General features: G+C 39.1%; 1 protein-coding gene and 1 long non-coding RNA gene across 2 annotated transcripts in view; one reads left to right on the top strand and one right to left on the bottom strand.

The window, feature by feature from the left end:
• Positions 1-22,700, top strand: part of LOC137340647 (eukaryotic peptide chain release factor GTP-binding subunit ERF3A) — a 49,796-nt gene extending 27,096 nt beyond the window's left edge. Inside the window, exons 2-14 of the mRNA XM_068003252.1 lie at positions 249-293; positions 1,619-1,849; positions 2,093-2,126; positions 3,279-3,356; positions 4,163-4,343; positions 4,873-5,027; positions 8,321-8,461; positions 9,994-10,087; positions 12,426-12,506; positions 13,299-13,472; positions 17,037-17,126; positions 19,569-19,737; positions 20,514-22,700. Of these exons, the coding sequence (XP_067859353.1) occupies positions 249-293; positions 1,619-1,849; positions 2,093-2,126; positions 3,279-3,356; positions 4,163-4,343; positions 4,873-5,027; positions 8,321-8,461; positions 9,994-10,087; positions 12,426-12,506; positions 13,299-13,472; positions 17,037-17,126; positions 19,569-19,737; positions 20,514-20,566 (1,526 nt within the window). The 3' untranslated portion in view covers positions 20,567-22,700. The remainder of the gene's footprint in view (positions 1-248; positions 294-1,618; positions 1,850-2,092; positions 2,127-3,278; positions 3,357-4,162; positions 4,344-4,872; positions 5,028-8,320; positions 8,462-9,993; positions 10,088-12,425; positions 12,507-13,298; positions 13,473-17,036; positions 17,127-19,568; positions 19,738-20,513) is intronic.
• LOC137340649 (uncharacterized) lies at positions 12,581-25,598 on the bottom strand. Its single transcript, XR_010966843.1, has 3 exons — positions 25,517-25,598; positions 25,146-25,236; positions 12,581-13,237 (listed from the first exon to the last, which is right to left on the bottom strand). It is a non-coding gene; the product is annotated as an uncharacterized lncRNA (long non-coding RNA).
• Positions 25,599-26,938: the final 1,340 nt, after the last annotated feature.

Below are 26,938 nucleotides of genomic sequence, written 5' to 3'. Positions count from 1 at the left end.
ACCAAGGTTTCTGTTCACCCTTTTATGACTTCAGGTGTTTGTACTGCTTCCTTCTAATGATGGGTGTGTCTTATCAAGGTCCCACCCTGCTCCTGTTCTCCATGTAAAATCTTAAGATGTATTTTCTTTCCCGATGAAATGCAGTGAACTCTTGTATTATGGCACGTCGAGTTGCGAGACAGTTCAATGAATTTGGCAAGATTCTAGTTGCTGTTCCAAACAAATAATTCTCAGTTTCTCTCTTTCAGGACCGGATGCTGCAGATCCCAGCATGGAAGTCTCAGAACCTGCTGGTAAGAAACTTTTAGTAGGATTCGAGCCTTAAACATAGTTAATTGTTTATGTGCATGTTGTCAAATCATACTGTCAGTTAATTGTGACAATTTGCCTATATTTTTAACTTGAGATACATGGATTTCAATGTAGGCAAGTGTGAGGTCATCCACTTTGGATCTAAAAAGGATAGTTCAGATTACTTTCTAAATGGTGAAAAGCTTGAGACAGTGGAGGCTGAAAGAGACTTGGGGGTCCATGTACATAGATCATTAAAATGTCATGGACAGGTACAGAAAATAATCAAAAAGGCTAATGGAATGCTGGCCTTTTTATCTAGAGGACCAGAATAGAAGGAGGTAGAAGTTATGCTACAGCTATACAAAGCCCTGTTTAGACCACACCTGGAGTATTGTGTTCAGTTCTGGGCACCGCACCTTAGGAAGGGTATATTGGGCTTGAAGGGAGTGCAGCGTAGATTTACTAGAATGATATTTGGACTTTGAGGGTTAAATTACGAGGAGAGATTACACAAACTAGGGTTGTATTCCCTGGAATTTAGAAGATTACTGGGTGATTTGATTGAAGTTTTCAAGATATTAAGGGGAACTGATGGGGTAGATAGAGAGAGACTATTTCTGCTGGTTGGGGAATCTATGACTAGGGGGCAGGGCCTAAAAATTAGAGCCAGGAGTGAAATTAGGAAACATTTCTACATGCAAAGGATGGTAGAAGTTTGGAACTCTTCCACAAACAGCAGTTGATGCTAGCTCAATTGTTAAAAAATCTGTCAATCTCAGGTTTAAAATTATTAACCAAAGGTATTAAGGGACATGGAGCTAAGGCAGGTATATGGAGTTAGGTCACGTCAGCCATGATCTCATTGAATGGCAGAAGAGGCTCGAGGGGCTAAATGGCCCACTCATGTTCCAATATTGTGGATTTAAGATACTTAATCAATGAAGCAGCTTGTTTTTTTCATATAATATGTATTATATCTTGTACACATACATACAGTTGAAGTACAGTTTATAAATTCGAGTTTCAGAATTAAGCTGATGTTTATTTGGAGTAATTGAGTATTATATATCCTCTTTGGTTGATCTTGTTTCTGAAGTATGGTGTAATTGATTTGGACAAAATTGACTAAATACACATTTTCAATATGGGTTTACCAAACAAAACCTTGTAATTGAATGCTGGATTTTAGATTTAGGAAGTAGGTTTTATGTAGTAAAACGCTCTTTGACTTGGCTTAGTATTATGCTGATAACTGTTTATTGTATGAGCATCAGCTAAATTTTAATTAATGTCACTAAACTGAGCGACTGTATAAATTTTACAGCCCCAGTAGAAAATGGCGATACAGAAGCAGGACCTGAAGAATCATGGGAGCAGAAAGCAGAGCCAAGTGAAGCAGAGCCAGGAGGTGGTCCTGCTGGCGATGGAGGGCCACCGTTGCCAGCTCCAGTAGAAATGGAAGAGGAGGAGGAGGTGCCTATGCCAAAAGTTGCTGTGGTAGAACCAGGTGCTCCAAAGAAGGAACATGTAAATGTTGTATTCATTGGCCATGTAGGTAGGTTAATAGATAAAATGACATTATGGTTGTGTGCCTTATTTAAAACTCAGATTTTATGAACTGCCAATCCCATTTAAAATGTCACATTTGATTCTAGTAAATGCTACCGCTAGAAATTCATTGTTAGAACAGCAATAAAATTTTGTTAACGGAAATCTTCCACTCTAGTTTTGCCAATTTACAAAAAATAAAACCTGTTCACATTGCTTTCGTGCAATAACTGCTTTCTTTTTTGTTTAGATGCTGGAAAATCCACTATTGGTGGACAGATAATGTAAGTTAATACTTCTGTACTGAACTGTATTTTGTTGACTGATGTGGAGTTGGAGTGAGGAAAAACTCCTTTGTAATCAAAATTCTCAATTTGTTGATCTGTTACCAAACAAAATTTAATACTGAGCCATTCTTTGTAGTAATTTCTGTGTGTAAATGAGAGCGCTTCACTCAGGTCATAACCCTGTTGCATCTGAGTCAGTAGTATGTAGGTTTGAGCCCCACACCGGGATTTGAGTTTGTAATCTGGGCTAAGACTCTAACTATTCATTTGAGACGTGAAGCGAGATCCTGCCTACTTATTCAGATGAACTTTAAAGATCCCGTAATAGCCAAAAAAGAGCACAGCATTCTCCTAGTGTCCTGAACAGCATTCCCCTTTCAACTGATACTACTTAAAAGAAAAATTTATCTGCTCATCATTTTATTGCTGTTTAACACCCCATAGAATGACCGTCTATTTAGTCTGGCTAATGGTTGCTGTATTCCAGAAGTAGTTTGTTAATTTGCTTTGAGATGTTTTGATGTGGTGAGACACAAACATTTTTTTGTAACCTTGAAATGTTTGGTTTAATTTCATATTGAAATAAGTTCTAAAATGGGTACGTTTTGTCATGAACTATAAGTTTACGGTTCTGAGCCTGGATAGTCTTAATTCAGACTAGAAATGCAATAATATTTTGGTCAAACCTGCAGCAGAAACACTTGAAAAATTCTTTCAACTCCTTAAAATGAATGAGATCTGTGTCTTTGGCTGTCTGAGGAAAAAGTAGTGCCTCAATTAAATCAGCAGCATGGGGAAAAGTTTCCCAGCTCAATGTTTTAAAGAAAACTTGTTTCTTTGAGTGATAGCCATATGGAATGAAACTGATCCTCATCTCTTGAAAAAAGATTCCACTGTTTGTACAAGAATGGTATTGTGTAGAAAAAAACTTCAATTTTAGACAAAGGACTTTGAAAGAGCTTAGGAAAGTATAACATTGTGTGTTTTGTCAAATTTCCTGAAATAGTTCGAGTCATTTATTTAGCCCAGGCTTTAATATGATTTACACAAAAAAGGAAATTGAATCAGAATGTTTAACATGAATAAAACTAAGTATTAAACAAAACATGAGTAGAAATGTGTTCATCTTTTACTGGCCATTTCTTAAAGGTACCTCACAGGCATGGTTGACAAACGAACACTGGAGAAGTATGAGAGAGAGGCCAAGGAAAAAAACAGAGAAACATGGTAAGATTTAACTGTAATATTTGTATGTTAGGTACTGAAGTTTCAACCAGCATCAGGATTCCTAAATTAAAGCTTTATTTTAGGATCCATTTTTATATTATCTCATGCTTTTTTTGAAAAATTACTTGGGTTTCCCTGACTACCCGGTGCATTTATCCATTGAGGACCATAAAAATGAGATGGTCACCAGTCTTTAAGTTACCAGATATCAATACAATTGGCTTAAGCGCCCCAGCCTAGGGAAGAGCGAAATTGGGTTAGGATTCTGTACCTGTGATCCCTGCTGGAAGTGTGCAGGTGATGTGATCAAGCATGCCTGATGTCCACCTTCCTTCTGTCAAATTGGCTGCCATCACTTTGTTGAGGCTCACACATGACTATGGTCACTTGGCTGAGGTGGCAGAGGCCTGCTGGCACCTGTGGGATCATACCTCAACAAGGAGTCAATGCTCTGTTGGGAAAAATTGGCAAGGGATGATTTGGATGAGGCTGAGAGTTGTTGCTCTGCAGGAGTATCGTTCAGCAGGTCAGGGAGCTTGAATTTCAGAAATGTAATTTGTACAGCCAACAACTGAGATACATAAGTGGTTTGAATCATTTCCCCACCCCCTGCTTTGATTAGCTGTTTGGGAACTTGCTATATGCAGAGTTCATGTGACCCCTATTGCATTTCAGTGGCCCTATTTAATGTTGTGTAAAGAATTTTTAAAAATTGCTTACGATTTTATTCATCCAACAAATTAATATGAAATGGCATGGTTGTTTTTTATTTACACAATATAGTACAAAAATCTAATTATTTTTAGGTACCTTTCCTGGGCCTTGGACACAAATCAGGAGGAGAGAGATAAGGGTAAAACAGTAGAAGTGGGTCGTGCATATTTTGAGACACAGAAAAAGCACTTCACCATTTTAGATGCTCCAGGTCACAAAAGCTTTGTACCGAATATGATTGGTGGCGCATCTCAAGCTGATCTTGCTGTCTTGGTAAGAAATGAAGTCTTTAGCTGGTTTCTTGGGGACTAAGGTGATGGATTCAAGAACTAATTTCATAGTGGAGTAAACTAGAAAAGATAGAATGGTGGTTTTCCACTTAAATCCAAATACTCATGTTTTCTGTTATGCGTGGTATTGCAATGTATCTTTTGGAATTGGGGAAATAATGCAAAAATTTAAATGATCACACGACGGTAGCAAGTATTCTTAGTTTTTTGTTATCAAATATATGATGTATTATATCTATTTTTCAATCACAGTTTTGTAGCCCAATGGAAGTTACAGTTCATGAGAAGGAATAGTTAATTTATTTGAAAAGAATAAAAGGTAACTGTAGATGCAGGTTATATTCAGGATATTGAATCTCAGTGCAAGACCTGAGTTGGAATCTCGCTCGTCTGGTAATTTCACTCTCCCTTTCTCAAGGATGATGTATCCAAAGCAATAGTTTGTTTTTGTAATGCCATTCTTACCTCTCAGAAAAAAAAATCTCCCCCTTTCTCCCATATTGCTCATTTAGGTTATCTCAGCCAGAAAAGGTGAATTTGAAACGGGCTTTGAGAAAGGAGGCCAAACACGAGAACATGCTATGTTAGCAAAAACAGCGGGAGTAAAGCATCTGATAGTTCTCGTTAACAAAATGGATGACCCAACAGTAAGCTGGAGCCAAGATAGGTATGATGTTTACATTATATTCATGCTTTGAGTGGTGCATATTTAAAAAAAACATATACAATATTTAAAAACGTAAAACTTTGACATCATATTGGCATACCATTTTTGATCACAAGGTTGCATGCTGAATAATTCTAGCAATTTGCAACTATTTCTGATGTAATCATCAAGCAAGGGAAAAAAAGTACTGAATTTAAAAATATTTTTTTCTCTTTCAACCTCTTTCAGTAGTGTTCCCAGCAAATGATGTGCATTCTGTGTTGGCCCAACCAACATGCACAACACTACATTTATCCAAGTTAAATGACATTTGCCATTGTGTGGCCCACTCCATTAGCACATCTAAATCTTTTTGCTTTTGATTGCACTTCTCTACTGCCTTAACCCTTGCACAGATTTTGGTGTCATCTGCAAACTTACTGACCACACTCCCAACCCCGCTATCCAGACCATTAATAAAGAAAGCAAACAGTAGCGGGCCTATGACTGATCCCTGGGGGACATCGCTAGTAACGTGCCTCCAGGCTGCACCACGCCAGTTAGCTATGATTTTTTGGCTGTGGCATTGGAACCAATTCCTAATCCAGTTTATCAAATTCCATTTTGTGATCACACTTAAGGCTGCATCAATATTTAAAAATTTGGGTTGTCTGCAGTTTTTAAAAAAAATCTAAGGTGGCAGCATCATCGTGTTGAAACATTCTTGTGTATTTTTGAGTTCCAGAAGGCTATTAAAAGTAGGGATACATAAGAACTAGGTGGTGTCGTGGGATAGACACTGGCCTTTTACCTCTGCAAACTAGGTTCAAATTCAGCCCTGGCTGATGGGATAAAAGTCCTCTCTGGATCTGATGATTCTTAATGAAATGAGTTTGGACCATCTCTTCATTTTCTGCTGCCTTTTAATTCCACAGCAAAAAACTGACCCTAAATTTGTGATTTCACTCAGAGACCACATGATGGCGCATGTGCAAAAAATGGAACAAGTTTCTCGCAACAGCAGGGAGTGCTCTTTTTAGCTTGGGGCTGAGCCATATTTTTGCGCCAGCATAGTGGGAGCCTTGCTCTGTATCTAACCTTGGAGTGAGTGCCTGAAATGAGTAACATCATTTTCCCCGACAGTCTTCACCTTGAGTGAAAATTAATTTATGAAGTATGAAGGAAAAAATGGCTGTGAAATGGCACCATGTTAACATACCACCATGACATGCTGCAGAGTGGAAGTTTGTGGTCTCTTCTGTAACTACTTGCACACAGATTTCTTGCTATTTTTGTACTGGATAATGGCCATGACTCGCCATGGGGAAGAAAATTAGAGCAAATCACCCAGAGTTGTATTTAAGCATCTTCCAGCAGAAAAGTGAGCAAAGCATTGGGAGCCAGTTTTTTTGGCTGGGAAATAATGCATGACTGACCTAAGTGAAGGAAGACAAATGTTCCTATATTCTCTAAATTTTTGAATTTAATTCTAGCTGCAGTTAAGTGTCCTTCATTATTTTAATTTAAACAATGGAAGTTTGAAACCAGTTGGAACTGCTGATATTGTGAGGGTGGTTCACATCTGATCTTACTGTCCCTTCTAACATTGAATTTTCCATATTTTTCACGTATGACGAGTATGCTAGATAGTATATATGAATGCTTACGACAATGGGTTACGAAAAGTATTGATGAACGAATTACATCTTGCTGTATAGTTTTATACTGTTTTATATGCTATATTATATCTTCATTCAAGGAGAGTGTAGGATATAATAGTTTTTCTCTGACAAAACTGGTGTGTGAACTCTTTTAATTGTGCTCATGGCATTCCTATGTAAAGTTAAAGGGATTTAATTGGAAAGCTAAATACTGCCATGGAAGCCCTAATTAGCAAAGAAATTGTTTTTCTTGGGCTAGACTGACTAATCTTGTTGGCTTAGGTGACTACATTTATTTTTGTCTCAGAAGAGTCGACTAGTACTTCTTACTGTACTTAGTATTAATGTCCTTTGGATTTGTTCATTCTGATTTGTTAAAGCAGCATGGATAACCTCCGCAGCCCAATGTTGTGGTGCTCTGGGTTGGTTGGAGAAAAGAAACATGGGCACAGCCAATTGGGTATTCATATTGGCAGTATTCATACACTGTGAATCGAACAATGGAATGTAATTTCTAAAATACCAGTAAAAATCCCGGATTCTCATGAAATAAAAATGGAATTTAACTTATTCAATATGTCCATGACTAATCGTGGGATGGGGAAGCTTTTGGTGGTGAAGCTTTGGTTTTAAAATGATCCCTTCTGGTAGAACATAAGCTGATGATTAGTGCTACAATTTAATCACTACATTTTAATAAGCTGTATGCATAAATTAGAATTGCTAGTATTGTGATCAAATGTTTGTCATGTGAAGTTTTGTAAAAATTCGCTTTAATTAGAAGCAAAAAATAATTATTGCTACCCTACCAAGGCAGCCATTTTGAATGTGTTTCTAACCACCTGTAGCCTAGACAGTATGTGATAGTCTATTTCCATCTCCTAACACTAACTTGCCTGAAATCATAGAGCAGGCATGCTGCTAAGATGAACTTGAAAGCAAAGCAAAATACGAACAAAAAAATTAAGAGCAGGAGTAGGCCATTCGGCCCCTCGAGCCTGCTCTGCCATTTGATAAGATATGGGCTGATCTGATTGTGACCTCAACCCTGCTTTCCTGTCGACCTACTATAACTTTGACTCCCTTGTTAATCAGGAATCTATCGAACTCGGCCTTAAAAATATTCAATGACCCTGTCTCCACCGCTCCCTGGGGAAGGGAGTTCCACAGACTCACGACCCTCAGAAAAAATTTCTCCTCATCTCTATCTTAAATGGGAGATCCCTTATTTTTAAACTGTGGCCCCTGTCTCTCCCACAAGGGGAAACATCCTCTCAGCATCTACCTCTTCAAGTCCCCTCAGGATCTTATATGTTTCAATAAGATCACCTCTCATTCTTCTAAACTCCAGTGTATACAGGCCCAACTTGTCCAATCTTTCCTTATAAGATAACCCCCTCATCCCAGGAATCAGTTGATTTCTGAACCGCCTCCAAAGCAATTATGTTCTTTCTTAAATAAGGAGACCAAAGCTGCACACGGTATTCTAGATGTGGACTCACCAATGCCCTATACAACTGTAGCTTATATTCCATTCCCCTTGCAATAAATGACAACATTCCATTTACCTTCCTAACCACTTGGATTGTCACTTTTAACAATGGCATTGTCTTGCTGTAGATCCATTTGTATCACGAGTTGTATTTTTCTCAGATACGAGGAATGCAAAGAAAAACTGGTGCCATTTTTGAAGAAAGTTGGTTTCAATCCTAAGAAGGATATTCACTTCATGCCTTGCTCTGGACTGACTGGTGCGAATCTAAAAGAACGAGCTGAGCACTGCTCTTGGTACACGTAAGTATAAAGTCTTTGCTCATGAATGATGGTAGAACAGGAACAATACTGCCTCTTGTTTTATATATCGCAGTATTTGCTTACTTTTCATTCCTAAACTTTTCTCTAAGTTGATGTTTATTATAACCTGATACAGTAATGGAGAGAAGCAATAACTGTCAGTGCTGCTAAAGTACAAGTATAGGGGCAGGCAGGAGTAAAATTTGACTAGTAAGGATCTTTGTATGTTAACTCCATGGAAGAACCTATCAGTGCACAAACATTACATCCTTGGTAACAAGATCCAAGTCCTTGACTCTAGGGCTGCCTATGAAGAGACACTCCAGGTAAGATTTGCTGGAAAAATGTTTTTCAGCAGATGGGCAAGCTAAATTGACTTTTGTAATCCCTTCAGAAGGAATTCAGTTATCTTATTCAGGGGAAAAATAAGCAAAAGGATCCAATGCAGTTTTATGGGGATTGAGATAGTTCAGTTATTGGAGTTGAGCCTTCCAGTGAGAGGTCTCAAATATTTACAGATGTTCAGGACACACTTTCATGATACTGCACTTGTCTATTTTTGATAACTCTGAAGATCCTATTTCCCTGCTACTTATCTAACATTTCTAGGCCTTCTCTTCTGCCTCTCCCTCCTCACCCCTTACCCCTTTGAATTTAGATCTGGCTTGATCTCATGTTTTAAACCCAGAGGGTTATGGATGCTCAGTCATTGAGTATATTCAAGGCTGAGATCGATGGATATTTGAACACTAAGGGAATCGAGGGATTATGGGGATAAGGTGGGAGAGTGGAGTTGAGTTAAAAGATCAACCGTCATCTTATTGAATGGCGGAGCATGCTCAAGGGGTCATATGGCCTACTCCTATTTCTTATGTTCTAATATGTGCAATAGTGTGATGCTGAAGCGGCATGAAAGGTGATTTATGATGCTCAGTTTCAACTCAGTGTTGAAGAACCATCGTTCCCTTGTGTTTGTTTTTGACTGAGTGGTATATGCTGCAGAGAGATCAAGTGTTCTATTTTTTTTCGGCTTGTTGAAAATAGAGGTTTGATTAGGGTAGTGTGTGAGATATCAAAATGGATAATGCACGTTGACATCATTATCCGTGGTGTACGGAGAAGGGACGACTCTGCAGCTTTTGAGTTCATCTGCCTATAAGTTTTTATGATGTACAAAATTAGGTTGGATACATAAAATGTAATTTCCAATATTTTCATTGTACATTTAAGAGAATGTATTGCATATACAATTGTCAAGGTGAATAAAATGGTATGTAACTTATTTTCAAGACTTTATAGATTGAGACAGAGAAGATTTGTGAATTTGCTTTCAAGATATTCATGAAGTGCAATTTAAAAGTATAATTACAAAGACCAACAAAATGCACACCAGAGCCATTTCTGGTTGCACATTCACTTCACAAATGATCTCTAGTTAATTAATTTGAAATCTGGGAGTGGAATTAAGATCTAAAACACAAGTTGCTTAAGATTTGACTGCTGCAGTTCACACGTTGATCTTTTTTTCTCAGTGGATTACCATTTATTCCCTATCTGGACAATTTGCCACACTTCAATAGGACATCTTCTGGACCCGTGCGAGTACCAATTGTAGATAAATATAAGGTAAGCTATTAGCCCTGTCATAAGCTCCTTTATTAAATCCCAAATACTTGATGCACCTTCCAGTCTGTGTGTTTTATCGTTCAAATTCTTACGCAATTGCTGCGCATTATTTTGCCAACAGCAAGGAGGCTTTTGATGTCAGTTTGTATTTTAAGCTGTGAATGGTCAAATCAGTACTGGTGGTATTTTTTTTGGCCTAGAGAAAGAGACCTAACTGTAGTAACTGTAAGCTTACTGTCTGGAAAAAATGAAACTGAGTAAATAGGCATTCATGTCTTTGGCTCTGAGGAGGCCAAAAACTGATCCTGATTGGGCACAGTATTTGTGATTGAAACCTCATCAAGACCTAAATCCCAAACTATCTAGAATTTTCTCTTCTCTTCTGAAGACATGTCTTATGGTGGAACAAGATCCACAGAAGGTAACAGCCCTCCTCATACTTTGCTGAACTGACCATTCTTTGTAGGGGGGAATTGCGCAAGTTCCATGATTTATATACCTGTGAGAATATGGGCAACAAACTACACAAATTCCCTCGTCCCCTCCCTAGGATCCACATGGTGATGGTCAGTTGCTCTGTACTGGAAGAATCCTGAGGTTAACCGCCTCAATATTGTGGCGTAATGCACCGGATGACTTCAATGGCATGCACGGTCTTCTGAGATGCAGTTCAGAGTGTCTTAATTCAAGCCAGTATTTCCTATAGCATATTCATAGAAACGTAGAAAATAGGAGCAGGAGTAGGCCATTCAGCCCTTCGAGCCTGCTCCGCCATACAATATGATCATGGCTGATCCTCTACCTCAATACCATATTCCTGTTCTCTCCCCATACCCCTTGATGCCTTTTGTGTCCAGAAATCTATCTAGCTCCATCTTAAATATATTCAGTGACTTGGCCTCCACAGTCTTCTGTGGTAGAGAATTCCACAGGTTCACCACCCCCTGAGTGAAGAAATTTCTCCTCATCTCAGTCTTAAATGTCCTACCCCATATCCTGAGACTGTGCCCCTCATTCTGGACCCCCTAGCTAGGGGAAACATGCTCCTTGCATCCTGCCTCTAGCCCTGTCAGAATTTTATATGTTTCAATGAGATCCCCTCTCATTCATCTAAACTCGAGTGAATACAGGCCAAGTCGACCCAATCTTTTCTCATATGACGGTCCTGCCATCTCAGGAATCAGTCTGGTGAACCTTCGCTGCACTTCCTCTATGGCAAGTACATCCTTTCTTAGGTAAGGAGACCAAAACTGCACACAATACTCCAGCTGTGGTCTCACCAAGGCCCTGTATAACTGCAATAAGACATCCTTGCTCCTATACTCAAATCCCCTTGCAGTGAAGGCCAACATACCATTTGCCTTCCTAACTGCTTGCTGCATCTGCATGTTTGCTTTGTTACTGGTGTACAAGGACACCCAGGTCCCTTTGTACATCAACATTCCCCAATCTATCACCATTTAAATAATATTCTGCCTTTCTGTTTTTCCTTCCGAAGTGGATAACTTCACATTTACCCACATTATACTGCATCTGCTATATATTTGCCCACTCACTCAACTTGTCTAATTCATTAAGATGAGCAGTTGTATTTTTCATGGTGGTGGTCACATCTTTGACTTGGATGGTTTACGCCAGAGGCCAGCTTGTTCTGTGCAAACTTAGCCAGACCAGCTCCTTCAGATGTCATGTTGAACAAATTGGATTCTGTTGCCTGTGAGATTTAGATTTATTAAGAGTGAGGTTAGCTAGTATTGAACCTATTTAGGGGATTCCCAGTGCTTCCACTTTAGTAGACTGAGGAATTTTGGAAGTTGTGCCATTCCTAGGCATGTCTCTGAGAATTAATATGAAATTGGGGTTGCAACACTGCAGTAATGTTTTTGGCAATGGAGCATGCGGTCATCTTGTCAATGCACTTGTTGCTTAGAAAACTCAAGGTGTCTGATCCGAGCTTTTGCTTTGGTCAGCAAATGATAAGGCTAATTTAGAACAAGAAATTGAAGCTAACTGGGGCTTCTTGATTCATAGATTCGTAGCTTTAATGGGTGAGACGTTAAAAATTAAGGCAAACTTTAAAAGAGTTTTGTTTGAAAAAGCCCAGTTTTCTGTTCTAAACATAGACTAGCTGCTTCAGTTGTGGAGAGAAAAATGGACTTTCCAAAAGAAACTTGAATCGTAGAACAGCTATTTGAATGTGGATTGCTGAATGAAAGCCAAGTTAGCTTAGGGATGACAAATGTAGGCTAATGAGAATGTGGTAATTTATGTGCTTCAAGTGGTTCACAGTGGCTGAATGACTAAACTCATTTGTGTAATGAAATATTTTTTTGTGTAGGATATGGGTACTGTGGTTCTAGGCAAACTAGAATCTGGATCAATTGGGAAAGGACACCAACTTGTCATGATGCCAAACAAAGTAAGTAAACTTTTATTTACTGCAGATATACCTGAAATATGGCATTGAAGCATTTAAAAGTTCAATTTGTCACATTTAATATAGTTGCTAGTGTCTGTTGGACTAACTTCCACAAACTGCAACATATGTTACAGGAAGATATTTCTTTTCAGCGAACCAAGATGATTCTTCAAGCCAGGGAATCGCGTTTTCTTTTTATTTCTCAAGATGTGGATGAATTTACTGCCCACCCCTAGTTGCCCTGAGAGGATGGTGCCGTGCCTTCTTTAATTGCTGCCGTCCTTGTGACGTGGCTCCTTCATAATAGACTATTTTAAGACTGTTCAAATTACTAATCCAAAATAGAACTTCTGGCTTTTTCTTTCTTTACCACTCTCGCGGTGGGTACTGAGGTTAATTATGTGATTCCATGCAATCCAGAGACAGCTAATTCAACGAAGACGAGGGATCAAGCAGAAAATGTTGCCAGTCTGTTCAATGCTGCATCACAGTGTATATTTATATCATGGAAAATGCCTCTGATCTTTTTTAAATGTTCAGTTTCTTTTATTGTACTTAATCAAGTTGAAAACTGCATTTATTTTCTTCAGTTATGAGCATTATCAATTACTTGTTTTATAATTGGCTGGTAACTTAAAGTTTATGCTTTCAGTGGAAAATATACCTATTTTTAGTTGACTAGCCAGTTCCATGATCAGGCTTCAGTTTCAGGTTTGGGTTAAGTCAGATGGCTGTTGGGAGAAAAAAACATGAATATTAAATATGAAAAGATAATGTTGTTCTGTTTTGCAGCACAATGTTGAAGTTCTGGGTCTCTTGTCTGATGATGTAGAGACTGAGACTGCAGACCCAGGAGAAAATCTAAAGATCCGACTGAAAGGAATCGAAGAAGAGGAGATCCTGCCAGGATTCATCCTGTGTGATCATGGCAACCTTTGTCACTCAGGACGTACTTTTGATGCTCAGGTAAAATTGTTCTTTTTATTACAAGCTATCAGCAAAAAAATATTTGCAGCATTGCACACCTTCAGTACATATGTTTTTGTTAGGTTAAGTCCATTAAGGAAATGACATGGGTACAGGGATAGGGTAGGGTTGTGGCAAGGCAGCTGAATGGATGGTCTTAATCTTAGTGATAGAGGTCCTCGCATTTGTTGTTAGTGAGGGTGGAGGGGGCAGGGGAGAGGGGTATAAAGAGGCGATTGGTATTGAAGCAAAGACGCCAAGGGTTACTTTTGCTCCAGGATGATCCTGGAGCAGTGGGCTGTTTTGGAGTTGTGCAACACAGATTAACATTTCATCCATATTGATAACCTGTGCTAAATGCAACAAGTAAACATGTTTTATTGTACTTAATCAAGTTGACGTACTTGCTCTCGAGGCAGTGCAAAGAAGGTTCACTCGGTTAATCCTGGGGATGAGGGGGCGGACATATGAGGAGAGGTTGAGTAGATTGGGACTCTACTCATTGGAGTTCAGAAGAATGAGAGGCGATCTTATTGAAACATATAAGATTGTGAAGGGGCTTGATCGGGTGGATGCGGTAAGGATGTTCCCAAGGATGGGTGAAACTAGAACTGGGGGGCATAATCTTAGAATAAGGGGCTGCTCTTTCAAAACTGAGATGAGGAGAAACTTCTTCACTGAGGGTAGTAGGTCTGTGGAATTTGCTGTCCCAGGAAGCTGTGGAAGCTACATCATTAAATACATTTAAAACAGAAATAGACAGTTTCCAAGAAGTAAAGGGAATTAGGGGTTATGGGGAGCGGGCAGGAAATTGGACATGAATTTAGATTTGAGGTTAGGATCAGATCAGCCATGATCTTATTGAATGGCGGAGCAGGCTCGAGGGGCCGATTGGCTGCCTCCTCCTATTTCTTATGTTCTTATGTTTTTTGTAAACTTATTCCTGCTCCACCACAAAATTTATCTGCTTCAAGCAATAGTCAAAAATGGCAAAAAAAATAAATTCAGCATTATATGTAGAAGTTTTACAAGCATGTGTAAAAATATCAATGCAGATCAAAACTAATTAAAAGCAGTAAATATTTAGTGTGAAAGAACCCTTTGAAACTATGTTGACTGTAATGAGCAATGATAAAATGACAGACAAATTCAAAAAAGCCAATCTTTGTATTGTGGAACAGTTCTCAAAACAAAGCAACCTGCTAATTCAGAATTGTCTGAAAGTCACATTTGACGATGAATACAAATGGCCTATTTTGGGCATATTACTTTTCAAACACTGAACTCAATCTGAGGTAAAAATTGAAAAAAATGTATGGAATGTTAACAGTAAAATAAAATGATATAAAAGATATATCTAAGACCCCGAGTGTGAGAAGAGCTAAAGGGGACAGAAAGAAGTAGGTCGACAGAGTGCAGACCACCCTGCCAGTGTTTTGATAGGGGTGTGTGGGTTCCCACCCCAGCACCAAACTGCTCACCCCCTTGACCTAAAACGTCAATACGTCCATCTTACATTGGCAGCACCTACTGCCAGAGGGAAAATGGGAACTATAGATAAAATCTGGTTACTAAAGTCAATATTAAGGCCAGAGGGTTGTAAAATGCTGAGTAAAAAGATGAGGTGCTGTTCCTTGAGTTTCATTGGAACAGTGTAGAAGGCTAAAGACACAGGTCAGAGTGGAAGTGATGTGGTGAATTCATGATCTCCTGGCTAGCCTCCCATCCTCCACCCTCCATAAACTTCAGCTCGTCCAAAACCTGGCTACCAATAGCCTATCCGGCATCAGGTCCACTCGTTCATTACCCTTGTGCTCACTGATCTACGTTTGCTCCCGGTTCCCCAACGTCTCAAATTTACAATTCTCATCCATGTTTAAATGCCTTCGTGGCCTCTCGCTCCCTAACTCTGCAGCCTTCTACTGCACTCTGAGAACTCTGCATTCCTCTGACTCTGGCATCTTGTGCATTCCCCCACTCGCTTCACTCCACCATTGGCATCCATGCGTTCAGCTGTCTAGGCCCTATGCTCTGGAATTTCCTTCCTAAACTCCTCTGCCGCACCAGCTCCCTCTCCTTTGAGACTTCCTTAAAACCCACCTCTAGGGCGAAGCTTTTGTTTTCATTTTCATTCATTTCATTTTAATTTATGCTGTTAGTTTTGTGCCCTGGCTTCCTTTCTGTACCAACTGAATATTTGTTTTTGTAATTATAACCTGAAATTGTTCCAGTAGTCTCGTCTTTATCAGTTAAGCAAAAAAAAAGCTTAGAATGGCGGTGAAAAATACAGAAACATATTTTCAGTCGTGTTGCACTATTTTGCAACTTGCCATTTTCGCCCCAACCCTCTTCGTTTGTGTTTGGGTGATGGAGTTCACTAAATGAAATTGCTGTTAAACCTATGCTCTGCAACCCAGATCAACCACTGTAACTCTATAGGCCAGGGATTAAAACATGGCTGCCTGCTTAATCAATGTCTGTCCCTCCATCATAAGGTTAGAAATGGGGCTGTTCGCTGATTCCATGGTGTTCAGATCCATTCACAATTCCTCGGATAATGAAGCAGTCCATGCCTGCATGCAGGCAGACCTGGACAACATCCAGGCTTGGGCTAATAAGTGCTAAGTAATATTTGTACCACACAAGTGCCAGGCAATGACCATCTCCAACAAGAGAGTGCCTAACCACCTTTCCTTGACGTTAGTGGAATTACCCATCACCAAATACCCCACCATCAGCATCCTGGGGGTTACCATTGACCAAAAACTCAACTGGACCCGCCACATAAATGCCACTGCTGCAAGAGCAGGTCAGACGCTGAGTATTCTGCAGCAAGTGACTCACCGAAGTCTCTTCACCATCCACAAGATATAAGTCAGAATACTCTCCACTTGCTTGGATGGGTGTAGCTGCAACAACACTCAAGGTTGACACCATCCAAGACAAAGCAGTCTGCTTGATCAGCAATGCATCCACCAACGTAAACATCCACTCCCTCCACCACCAGCGCACCGTGGCTGCAGCGTGTACTATCTACAGGATGCAATGCAGCAAGTCGCTACGGTTTCTTCGGCAGCACCTCCACAACCTAGAAGGACAAGGGCAGTAGTTGCATGGGAACGACATTATTTCCAAGTCACATACCATCCTGACTTGGACATATTTCGCCGTTCTTTCATTGTCGCTGGGCCAAAATCCTGTAACTCCCTATCTAATAGTATTGTGGGAGTACCTTCACCACATGGACCGCAGTGAAGAAGGCGGCACACCACCACCTTCTCAAGGGTAACTAGGGATGGGCAAAAATGCCGGCCTTGCCAGCGATGCCCACATCCTGAGAATGCATTTTTTAAAATCAACATGTTCTGTCCAGCCAACTGGGTAGGGCTTTACATCTGAAATCTTCTGATTTTTGTATTCAATAAGTTACAAAACACTGATTTATGATGTGCATTTTTTAGCTGCAGGCATATTCCAGGTTTGAACATTGACACATTTTGCCATGTGTACATTTTCTGAAAGACCTGTCAAAATGAGTGAAATATTTTTGAATTTTTATTACAGATAGTTATAATTGAGCATAAATCCATCATCTGCCCAGGTTACAATGCAGTGCTGCACATCCATACTTGCATTGAAGAGGTGCAGATAGCGGTAAGTCTGGTGAAGTTTAACTAATTCTTAATATATTGTGTTTTAGATTTTATTCATTAAATGTCTGCATAGTTCAGACAGTTTTATAAAGCTTTGCACTAAAAATGCTACTTTGATTTAATACAGTGAATATTGCCCTTCAGAATATATAGGATAGTGCATGAAACTGCTGGGTACCTTCTCAGAAGTGAATTCTTGCATTAAACTTCAGCTAAAAACATTGAGAGAAAGCTACTTTAGTGAGTTTTTTTAATTCTCAGCATTTAATTATATGAAATATACTGCATGATATGTGAACCTAGTCAGTCAGGTTCCTGCACCATTCCAGTAATCACATTCTTTATTTGCATACCTATATACTTACATATGCCTTGCTTAATTGTGTTTTTAAAAAGTGACAATTGCTTCAGGTTATATGTGAAAACAGTTACGGTTCTCTTGGCTTCTTAATTTTGTTCTCCACGTACCTTGGATAAGTCTGACAAAACCTGGGGGAAGAGAAGTCCTTCTAAGACTTTTTTCCCAGTGGGAGCTCTCTTGATTTTCTTTTCACCCTTCTCCCCCCCCCCCCCACCCCATCTAACCCTGTGTTCTGTATGTGGTCCTTATTTTGTTTGGGGTGGGGGGGTTGGTGAGGAAGGTTCAGAATTTTTTTTACTATGTATATTAACTGTGTAAGCTTACTGCCATTTAAGGCCTCTTTTCGTAGTTTTTCATTTTCTGTCTAGAGGTCCCGAGAAGAATCCATGATCAAGTCAGGCTAGGAATTGGGTGGTAGAATGGGATATGTATTATACATGTTTATTAATTATATCTTCTTTTACCTTTGGGATAATTCTGTCCCCTTACCCATTGAGTCCTTTGGATCTTTGATGCCTATCTGAAAATTTTGGTGGGGCATCACCAATTTGACTTCAACTGGGTGACTCCCTAAGTGATGGTAATAATGACCCAACCCAAAATTGTCATTCTTGACAGACAAGGCATGTGTCCTGCAGAGTTAAGTTGTAAGTCAAAGTTCAAATGGAGAATTATTCATTATTCACAGCAGCTCCCCTGCAATACTATTTCCTCCATATAAAATGCCCATGAAGTGTGGAATTATTCACTAGCCCTCTGCCCATAGCTGAAGTATTGGGCAGATTTTATCTACAGATAACCTGGCTAAGAAATGCCAGTTTTAGTTTTGAGATATAGTTGTGCCTTTTCACTCAGCACATCTTACAAGTGGACTCTAGAAGATTTGGTTTCATAGGGCAACACTGCCTTGCAGAGAGTCTTAGTATCATGACCATTTGTATGTGATTGGAAGCCGAGTAAGTAATCGATACATGCACAATAACCAAGGGTTGATCTTTGGCTATGGCTAAAAGGATAGTGGATGCTCACATCTTCAAGGAATACTCCAGGATTATGGACAGTAATGGTCCTATCCTTGTGTGTATGGGTTTTTTCCAAAATATCGCCATGTATAATTTTTGAAATGCTGACGTTTTGAGTCACAGAAATACAAGTTGTCACTTTGTTGTTAAAACTTGGCACCCAGCTTTCATCATTTTTGCCTCCCTCCAACCCACTCAAACAGAGCTTCGGATAGGTAACAAGTGGTCTTCTGTTCCCGAAAAATGCCAAGATAATCAAAATCACGGGTCTAGCATCCTCGTGGCCACTTTTTATTATGGAAAATTATTTGGGTGGAGGGCTTTATTTTATAGATAGATACTGAAAGATAAAGTTTATATCAGACCTTAACAAGAAATATCCCCATAAGACATGAGTACTTTTAATATCACCCTTACACGTGTGCCACTCCTGTGTCTGCCAGTCAGGGAAGTGCCTGGCTTCAACTCAGCAACTTCTCATAATGGCACGGTTGATAACCAGAATTCAAGTTAGAACTCAGGTGTGAACCTGTCTTACCACTCCATGTCAACAGTATTATAACTTCCCTGGGACGTCAGCTCAGCAGGGTATCCACTGTTGCACCAGAGGTGTCCAATAGGGGGAATGTTGGCACATCAGAAACCAGTATTGACAGATTACTACAGATGCTTGGGTGAGTGAGACTATTAGTGCTCCTCAAAAAAAATTATAAATACCCTGCCATCATGGCTATTCTGCTATTTTACCTTTTTCTGATCAAAAAGAACTGTGGAGGTGTTTCTTGTATAGGGTGCAGGAAGGTGGAGTCGCAAAGTTCTGGTTAAAGTCTTAAAAGGAACAGGTATCCCTTGTGACTTCCCTTGAATTCTGACTTAACCATTGTGCATGGAGGATAACTTAAGTCAAAATGTTAGGAATAATGCAGCTAAAGGTGAGTAGGAATTTTAACTTTCCCCAATGTGGAAGTACAACATAATCTAGTTTGACTTTTGGCAGTACCAATGTAAGTTTAAATGTATATGAATTTAAATAATTCCTGTGCATCAATCCTTTGCCTAGGCCTTAATCTGTCTGGTGGATAAGAAGTCTGGAGAAAAGAGCAAGACGCGGCCTCGTTTTGTTAAACAGGATCAGGTTTGCATTGCTCGTTTAAGGACAGCTGGAACTATCTGCCTTGAGACCTTCAAAGATTTTCCTCAGATGGGGCGTTTTACCTTGAGAGATGAAGGTTAGCCAAATATTTTTGAAAGAAATGTACACTTTAATGCCTAAATGCGATCTATTCCATGAATACTTGTAGTCTTGAATTCTCTAATTCTGTTTGTGTAGCTTTTCTTGTGTATTAAAAATACTTGATCATATGATCGGGTCAATATTTGGTAGTACAATAATTTAACCATGAAAAGAAACAAGTTGATGAGCTTATCCAAAGCCATTTAGTAATTGAAAAGAATGACCGCAGTACAAAAGCCACCCTTAGAACATGCCCTATGCAACCTCGCATCATTTGTGCACCTGTATCCTTTGTGGAAAGAAAATTTCAATTGTTTTGAAGCAAATAAATTTCAAGTCTGTTGTTTTGAGATGAACTTTTTTCTCCTTTCCCAAACTCTTGCATTTTAAAATTATTTCTGGCTAAAGGAACTTAAATGGAGCTTCAATTTTATATGTCTGCATATTTGATTATGAACTGAGTTGATACACATCTCTGCACAAATTGAGAATCAATACCAAAATCTGGCCATTTGAATTAAGTAGTTTAGATATGGTCATTTGTGCATCTGTGTGTACACAGTTTCCTTGTTGGCATTTTCACAAAATTCCTGTCAAGAATTGAGGAATTGGGTTATGAAGTTTGAGACCTTGGCATTGTCTCTAATGGAATTCAGTGAGTTAACAGTGTGGGTTAACCCTTGCTTTGGCAAGTTTATTACAAATTGCTGTCATGTGGTATAAGTTATTGATTGTACCATAGTAATAAATTTCTTTTTTTTAAAAAAAAAGGTAAGACTATTGCAATTGGAAAGGTTCTGAAGCTGATCCCAGAGAAGGACTGAACATCCACCATGTAATGCTGCACAATACTGTGATGAAAAAGGACTCAGCAACAGCCTACTTCACGCCTTTCTTTCCTGGTTTTCATTGTTCCTCTGCCCATCGATATCTTTATCTTCCCATATACTGCAAATTGCTGTAAACATGTCCACATTTTACGTCAGCTTTCTCATATTGAGAGCTCTGCTATGCCATTGTTAAAGCTACCATTTTAAATCCTTCTCTTCTGAAATCTGCTTCCTTAGAAATGCGGCAGTAGCTACCTAACTGATGTGGACAGAATTGCCTGCAAAAATAAAATTAAACCAAAAAAGTTTATTTTATTCTGGCATCATTCTCTTTTGTGCGCATTCTTGCTCACCTGCTTTTTCCAACTAGATCAGGTTATTCAACAGATCAGCATGTGTGTGTTCATGTGTTAGAAAGGCGTCTGTAGAGATAATAAAATTGATTTGAAATATTTCTGGCATTTGAGTTACTTTGGGAAGGATTCTTGTGAAATGAACCTCGCATCAGCTTGTCAGCTGGTTTCCCAGCAAATGATTTCTTGATTTAATTTTTTTTTACTTCCTATCCTAAATATGTTCTGTAAGCTTCTGCCATGCACCCACACAGAATGACCGTTGTGGTTTTTCCAATTTTCACAAAAGCACGATGCATTTTATTCTAAACCTTGTATGTGCTGGAAAACAAAATATTATTCCAGCACCGAAAAAGATGCAAGGAAAATTGTTAATTTTGAAGCTACTGCTTCCCTTCAATTTATGCCATCTCCAAAAGAACCAAATCTTTTTTTTTAAAAGAAAAGGTACACAACAGCAATTAAATAGATGTGAATCGTTTGGAAAAACCTCAGGAGAAAAGAACAAATAACTGCTGCATGAGCTATGGTGTAATATTCCACTTAGATCAAGCAGTATATTATCGAGGGTATCTAGGTTTGATTCTTTTGACTTGAAATACTATTTAACATAACAGATTGGAATATCTGTAGCTGATTTTTTTTTTTCTCGCTTATAAGCACATTACATTATAGACCAGTTAGCATGTGAGTGCACATGTAACAACTTTGCCACTTTGGGTGGGGAATTTTAACACTTGCTACAAGTTTCATATCAAACTTTTAATTTTTCAGTGTATTGATTTTATAAGGGGAGTGGATATTTCTTAGATGAGTAATGAAGAAAGAAATTAAATCAGCTGAAATAGAACCTGTGTGGTTGGTATACAAAATGTGAGAAAATATAGTTCTTGTACATATTTGAAAACCTTGTATTTGAGACACAGCAGTTATTTAATATAATGGTAAGTTTGTTACCGTTAAAGAGTCATGAGGATTTTTTTTTTAAATTCCCTAGCCTAGTAAAGTTACTATTCCAGTTAATGAAAGGGATTTATGAAAGAATGATGGGACTAGCCCTAAAATACAGAACAATAAACAATGGTATGAATGGGCCTATTCTGAAAAACTACAATTAAGTGTCATTTTGTTGTAAAGCAGCAAATTACATTGACTTTGGACAAAGATATACCTGAACACTAATCCAGAGCAAATTCCACTGATGCACTCGGTCACTGCTAGTGTGAGCTGTGTACTGCCTGTGAAATTGTGAGTAATACAATCCCACAAAGGCTAATCAGATTATCTCATCTATTTTAGTGAGTCAAATGTTTAGGCAACAACAGGTTTCCCCTTAATTTTATTTTGCTTACATTAAGTTTAGTTCCAGTACTGCATGGAAATTAAAATCCCATTGTTTTGTCAACTTGTTTTCAAAACAAAAATCTCTGTGGGAATTTGCTGCTCTTGAAGAAAAGTTGGTGCTTCAGTATATTAATGGCAATATTTCCCATGGTTTCTGCTAATGCAGTGTTTTTTTTAATTGGTTTAAGTTGGTAAGTGTGTAAGGAAAATGCTAATTGCTGCTGTATGAAATGCCCTTACTTTTAATTGGACAAATGTTGGCTTTGTCTTGGTGATCCCACTTGAAGTTGTCTGTTTTATAATGAAGTATCATTGGCACTGCACAAGCCTGGTGTAAGACAGCACAGCTGTTAAATATGACCACAGTATTGTATAGTATACAATTATTGTATGCATTCTTAATCTCGCAAAATAAAATTTGATTTCATTTCCATTGGCATATTGTCTCTAACTGGAGATCTAGCTAAAGAGTACATGTTTGTTTTTGTTTTTTTTCCATCATATGAATGTGTTGTGGTAACATCTAAGATGAGCAGAGGGACAGTGTGATGTTTCCATTGAAGAGGCTTGCTGTATTGCTATCCTTTCCCAGAAATACATTGGTATGCTGAAAAGGTTTCATACAGACTACTTTCCCAGGTTGTGGAAACACCTACGTTTGTATAGCATATATTGCTAACTTCAGGATTTTATACAGAGCAGTAATGGCAAAAACCCTTTGATCTGACTTGGTCTGTTTGCAACAAATCTGATTTAAAGTACTATTTTCTATCCTTGGGTATTGAAATCTACATTGGTCAATGCATTTTTGAAGGTATGTGCAGTAATTTTTTAGTAAGTATATGGAGGATTAGCACAGTCACATGCATATGTCTAAAATTCATGTCTACCGTATATAATATCTTTTATATAAGTGTACATACAAGGCTCTCCTTTGTTAAAAGATGCTTACGATCTTATGGTAGACTATACAGGTAACCAGGTGATTTAACACATTATCTTAGAAGTGCAGGATGTTCACTAAAATGTATGGGATTCAATATCTGTTGAAAGCTAGAAGCAGAAAGTTGTATCAACTTGCTGAATTTCTCTTGTTTAACTGAAAACTTCAGCTGTAAGTGATTTATTTTTGTCCACGTTGTACTTGTACTGTGCTTACAGCCCAAATTGCACTTGCCCATGTGTTGTATGATTCATTTAATTAACCAAACTACAGAAAGGTAAAAGTGATCATAAAAGTTATATTATGAACAATTTCATTACAATTAAATTGTGTGCAATGGAACATTTTTATCTCGGTGAATTCCTAGGGAATAGTCTTGTGGCAAATGGGTTATTTAACCAGAATTGACTGTATAGAAGTCATTCATTTATGTTTTTAAGTGCTGGCTCTTCACGGATGTATGCGCATTTATCCAACCTAAATGTGCTGAGCTGACCATGGTTGCCAAGATGAAGTCACGTGTTGTGAAACTGTACATGGGATAGTGTTTAAATTACAATAAAGTTTTGTTTGAAGGTATTTACATGAAATCATTTATTCCTATTAACAGGGTAAGATCAGGGATAAAAAACGAAAATAAATGATAGTTGTTTCCTCCTTCCCCTTCTTCCTACTCCCAAATAGCTGAACAGGTTTAGCTAGTGAATAGCTAAGCCTTACCAGGAAAATCCCAGGTACATTTGAGCTAGTTGATCTCAGCCTTGATAGAAGCAAAGCAATTGGTCTCAATTTCCTGGCTAAGGACAGGAGACTCAGATGGTGTTTCCTCTCCCAGTCACTATCCAGTAACCTCTGCTGAAAATGCCTGTAATAGGCCGCCTGGTTGCAGAATACATTGACCAGGCTCGGTTGAATAATGGCCACTTGGGTGAGGGACTGGAGAGCTGCCAGCACTTCTGCATGTGTGCCCTACAAAGAGTTGACTGTTTCAGGAGGGGTGAAAATTGAACGAGGGTGGGAAGAATTTACGTAGGAGTGCCCTTTTTTTAAAAGAAAAACTTCTTGCCCCCTTTCCACATCCTACATTTGTTTTACACCTGATCAGCTTTTATTAAATCCATATATCAGTTATAGTCCAGCTGCTGTTAACATTGTTTCTACACTACATCGTTACGTATAGCTTATCAACCAACTTGATTTTAAAATAATTTCCAACTTATGCCTTATGATCTGTCCATAATTTTTCTTTATTCAGTCATTGTGTCATACCATGTTTGGCAGATTACGAGATGTGTTTAACCTGGGGTTTTTTTTTGCTGTTTTTAATCGTTACTGGTTCCCGGTTGAATTTTTAAAAATTAATCACGTGCAGCATTGTCCCTGTGCTATTTTGCCTTGGTTCAATGAACTATAAAAGGTTGCCACATTTTGGTTGGGAACATTTAAACAGAAATTGAGGGAATGGAGTGATCCAACCAGAAGTATTTTCAAAAAGGCACGTGCTCCCGTTTTTTGTGCACTGAATTTACTTTGGAATGGATACCTTTTTGAAGAATGAGATGTGAAAAGATCGGAGCAATTTATAGGTGGATTTTTGTTGGGTGGAGGCTCTAACAAACTAGCTTTTTATTTTGTAAGAACAGAAAATGTTGAAGGTATGTAGCAGCATCTGAAAAGATTATTTTGAGTAGAGTCTTTGCACTAGACCTGGGTAAAAGGCAGACCCTCACTATAGGACTGGCAAAAACAAGTGCTTGTGTAATTGCGAAGGAATCGTGCAGAAGCACTGCTCTGAGACCTGTGATCGTTCTGCGCCACTCTCCATTTTGCATGTTGCTGTTTCGCCTGATGCCACTGATAAGACGTACTGGAAGCCGTTGCTACAAACAAAGGAGTCCAGCTCTATGCTTCTACCTTTTAAAAAGAAACTCACTGTTGCAAGATTCGTGAGAAAGAGGGTCTCTGCTGCCGTTGGAACAGGAATGTCAGGTTGTTTACAAGTGTAGTTGATGACCGAAAAGCATCTAAAGAAAGGAGGGAAGAACAATAGGTTGGGATCAAGAGTGCTGATTGCCATTGCACGAAAACATCTAACATCACCGTGCCCAACAAGTGATTATACTTGATGGGGTCGAGGTAGCTCCACAGTAATGTGCCTAGTGACAAAAATTCACAACCAAATGAATTCTCTGTGGCTGAATTGGTAAATCATTATATGAGCCCGGCAGATCTTGCAATACTTGAGGAAACTTGATTGACTGGCCAGCCTTGCTCAGTAATGAGAATCTGGAGCGCTAATCCTACCTGTCGGGTTGGGTTCTTTCCACTCTGCTCCAAGTAGCCGTATGAGACAATGCTCTGATTGGTAGGGAGACCCTGGCTGCCATGCAGTTTTTAATCATGAAACTCCAGCAGTATCCCTGCGTACTCTTACGTGCTGGTTGGCTAAAGATACCCAAGTTGTTTATGTAAAGGGCGTGTCCCTATAGGGAAAGTGTGTGCAGTCTTTATCAGGTGAACAAACTGGATCGATGTGGATTTCTCAGCAGCTTGGTTTAGAGTCTCTTAAAGCACTTTCGTACTTTGTAAGACCCACTCTAGTGCGAATGGGTTTCTGAGCACTAGACTTGCAGAGACAGTTGCTCGTCAATAGTAAAACTGCCCTGATTCAGTGACCCATTTTAGGGGGTCTTCTGTGCAGTTCATGGCAGGTTTCAGCAGTTTTCTATGTGAAACCCATGCTATGGGAACTTGGTATGTGTAAATATAAAAACACATTTAAACGTGGTGGGTTTCTGCACACGTCAGACACCTGCCTAACAAAAACACTTTTTTCACCTTTCTCCAGCTTTTTGGAAAAGCGGTGGATGATATACCAAAAGTTCTCAATCATGGTGTGAAAGGGTGTTAGAAATACAATCAATTAGTAAATCTGCTCCACGAATGAAATAGGAAATTAAGTACAAGTAGGAAAATGGGGTTGAGCGACAAGGTCTCAAGTTGTTAATGAAGGTTCAGACTGAAGCCCTGCAAAGTCCCCAGGAGTAAAATTAAGTCAGGTGCTTTCATTTTCAATCTGGGGCCCAGAAACAGACACCAAACCAATCTACATGCACTGTATTTATACTGGCATGTGGTTCTGATACCCATGTATGCCAACTCTGAAATGAGAGACTATGTGCAGTGTACCGTGCTGTACGCATTGAGCAGGCGCAGGAATTTGGTTATTAAGCCAGTCCTCCGCCTCAGCGGCTTGTTATGTGCTGCTGTTTTGCCACCCTGAACTGATTCCCGTAAGCTGCTAAAGGTGAGTGAGAGGTTGCCGTTCTGGTGGTGGATCATGAGACCCAATGAATAAACTTTTTGCAATCTTGCAGTTTGGAGGTTGGGTTGTTTGATTAAAACAAGACCCATAGGGGTAATTTTCAACTTACCGCTGAAGTGTAAAATTGACGATGCAGGTCGGGCGCCCGCTATAGAAACGCCCAATTTTCCACTACATTGCAATCAATAGAAAGGAAAATCAGGTGGATTTGTAACTGGAATCTGACTTGCAATACCAGTTTTAAGCTCCAGTAAGTTGGAAAATTACCTGCTATGTGTCCGCCTGTACTTAAAATTTGGTTTGTGTTTGTAGCACTGCAGGAGGATAAAGTTCAGTGTGGAAAATGAAGGAGAATCAAAGTGGAAAATCAGGATTTTGTTGCAGACAAAACTGAGATGTTT

Source organism: Heptranchias perlo, chromosome 22 (genome assembly GCF_035084215.1).
Source record: "Heptranchias perlo isolate sHepPer1 chromosome 22, sHepPer1.hap1, whole genome shotgun sequence".
Lineage (NCBI taxonomy): Eukaryota > Metazoa > Chordata > Chondrichthyes > Hexanchiformes > Hexanchidae > Heptranchias > Heptranchias perlo.
This window is presented reverse-complemented; position numbering and strand designations above follow the sequence as displayed.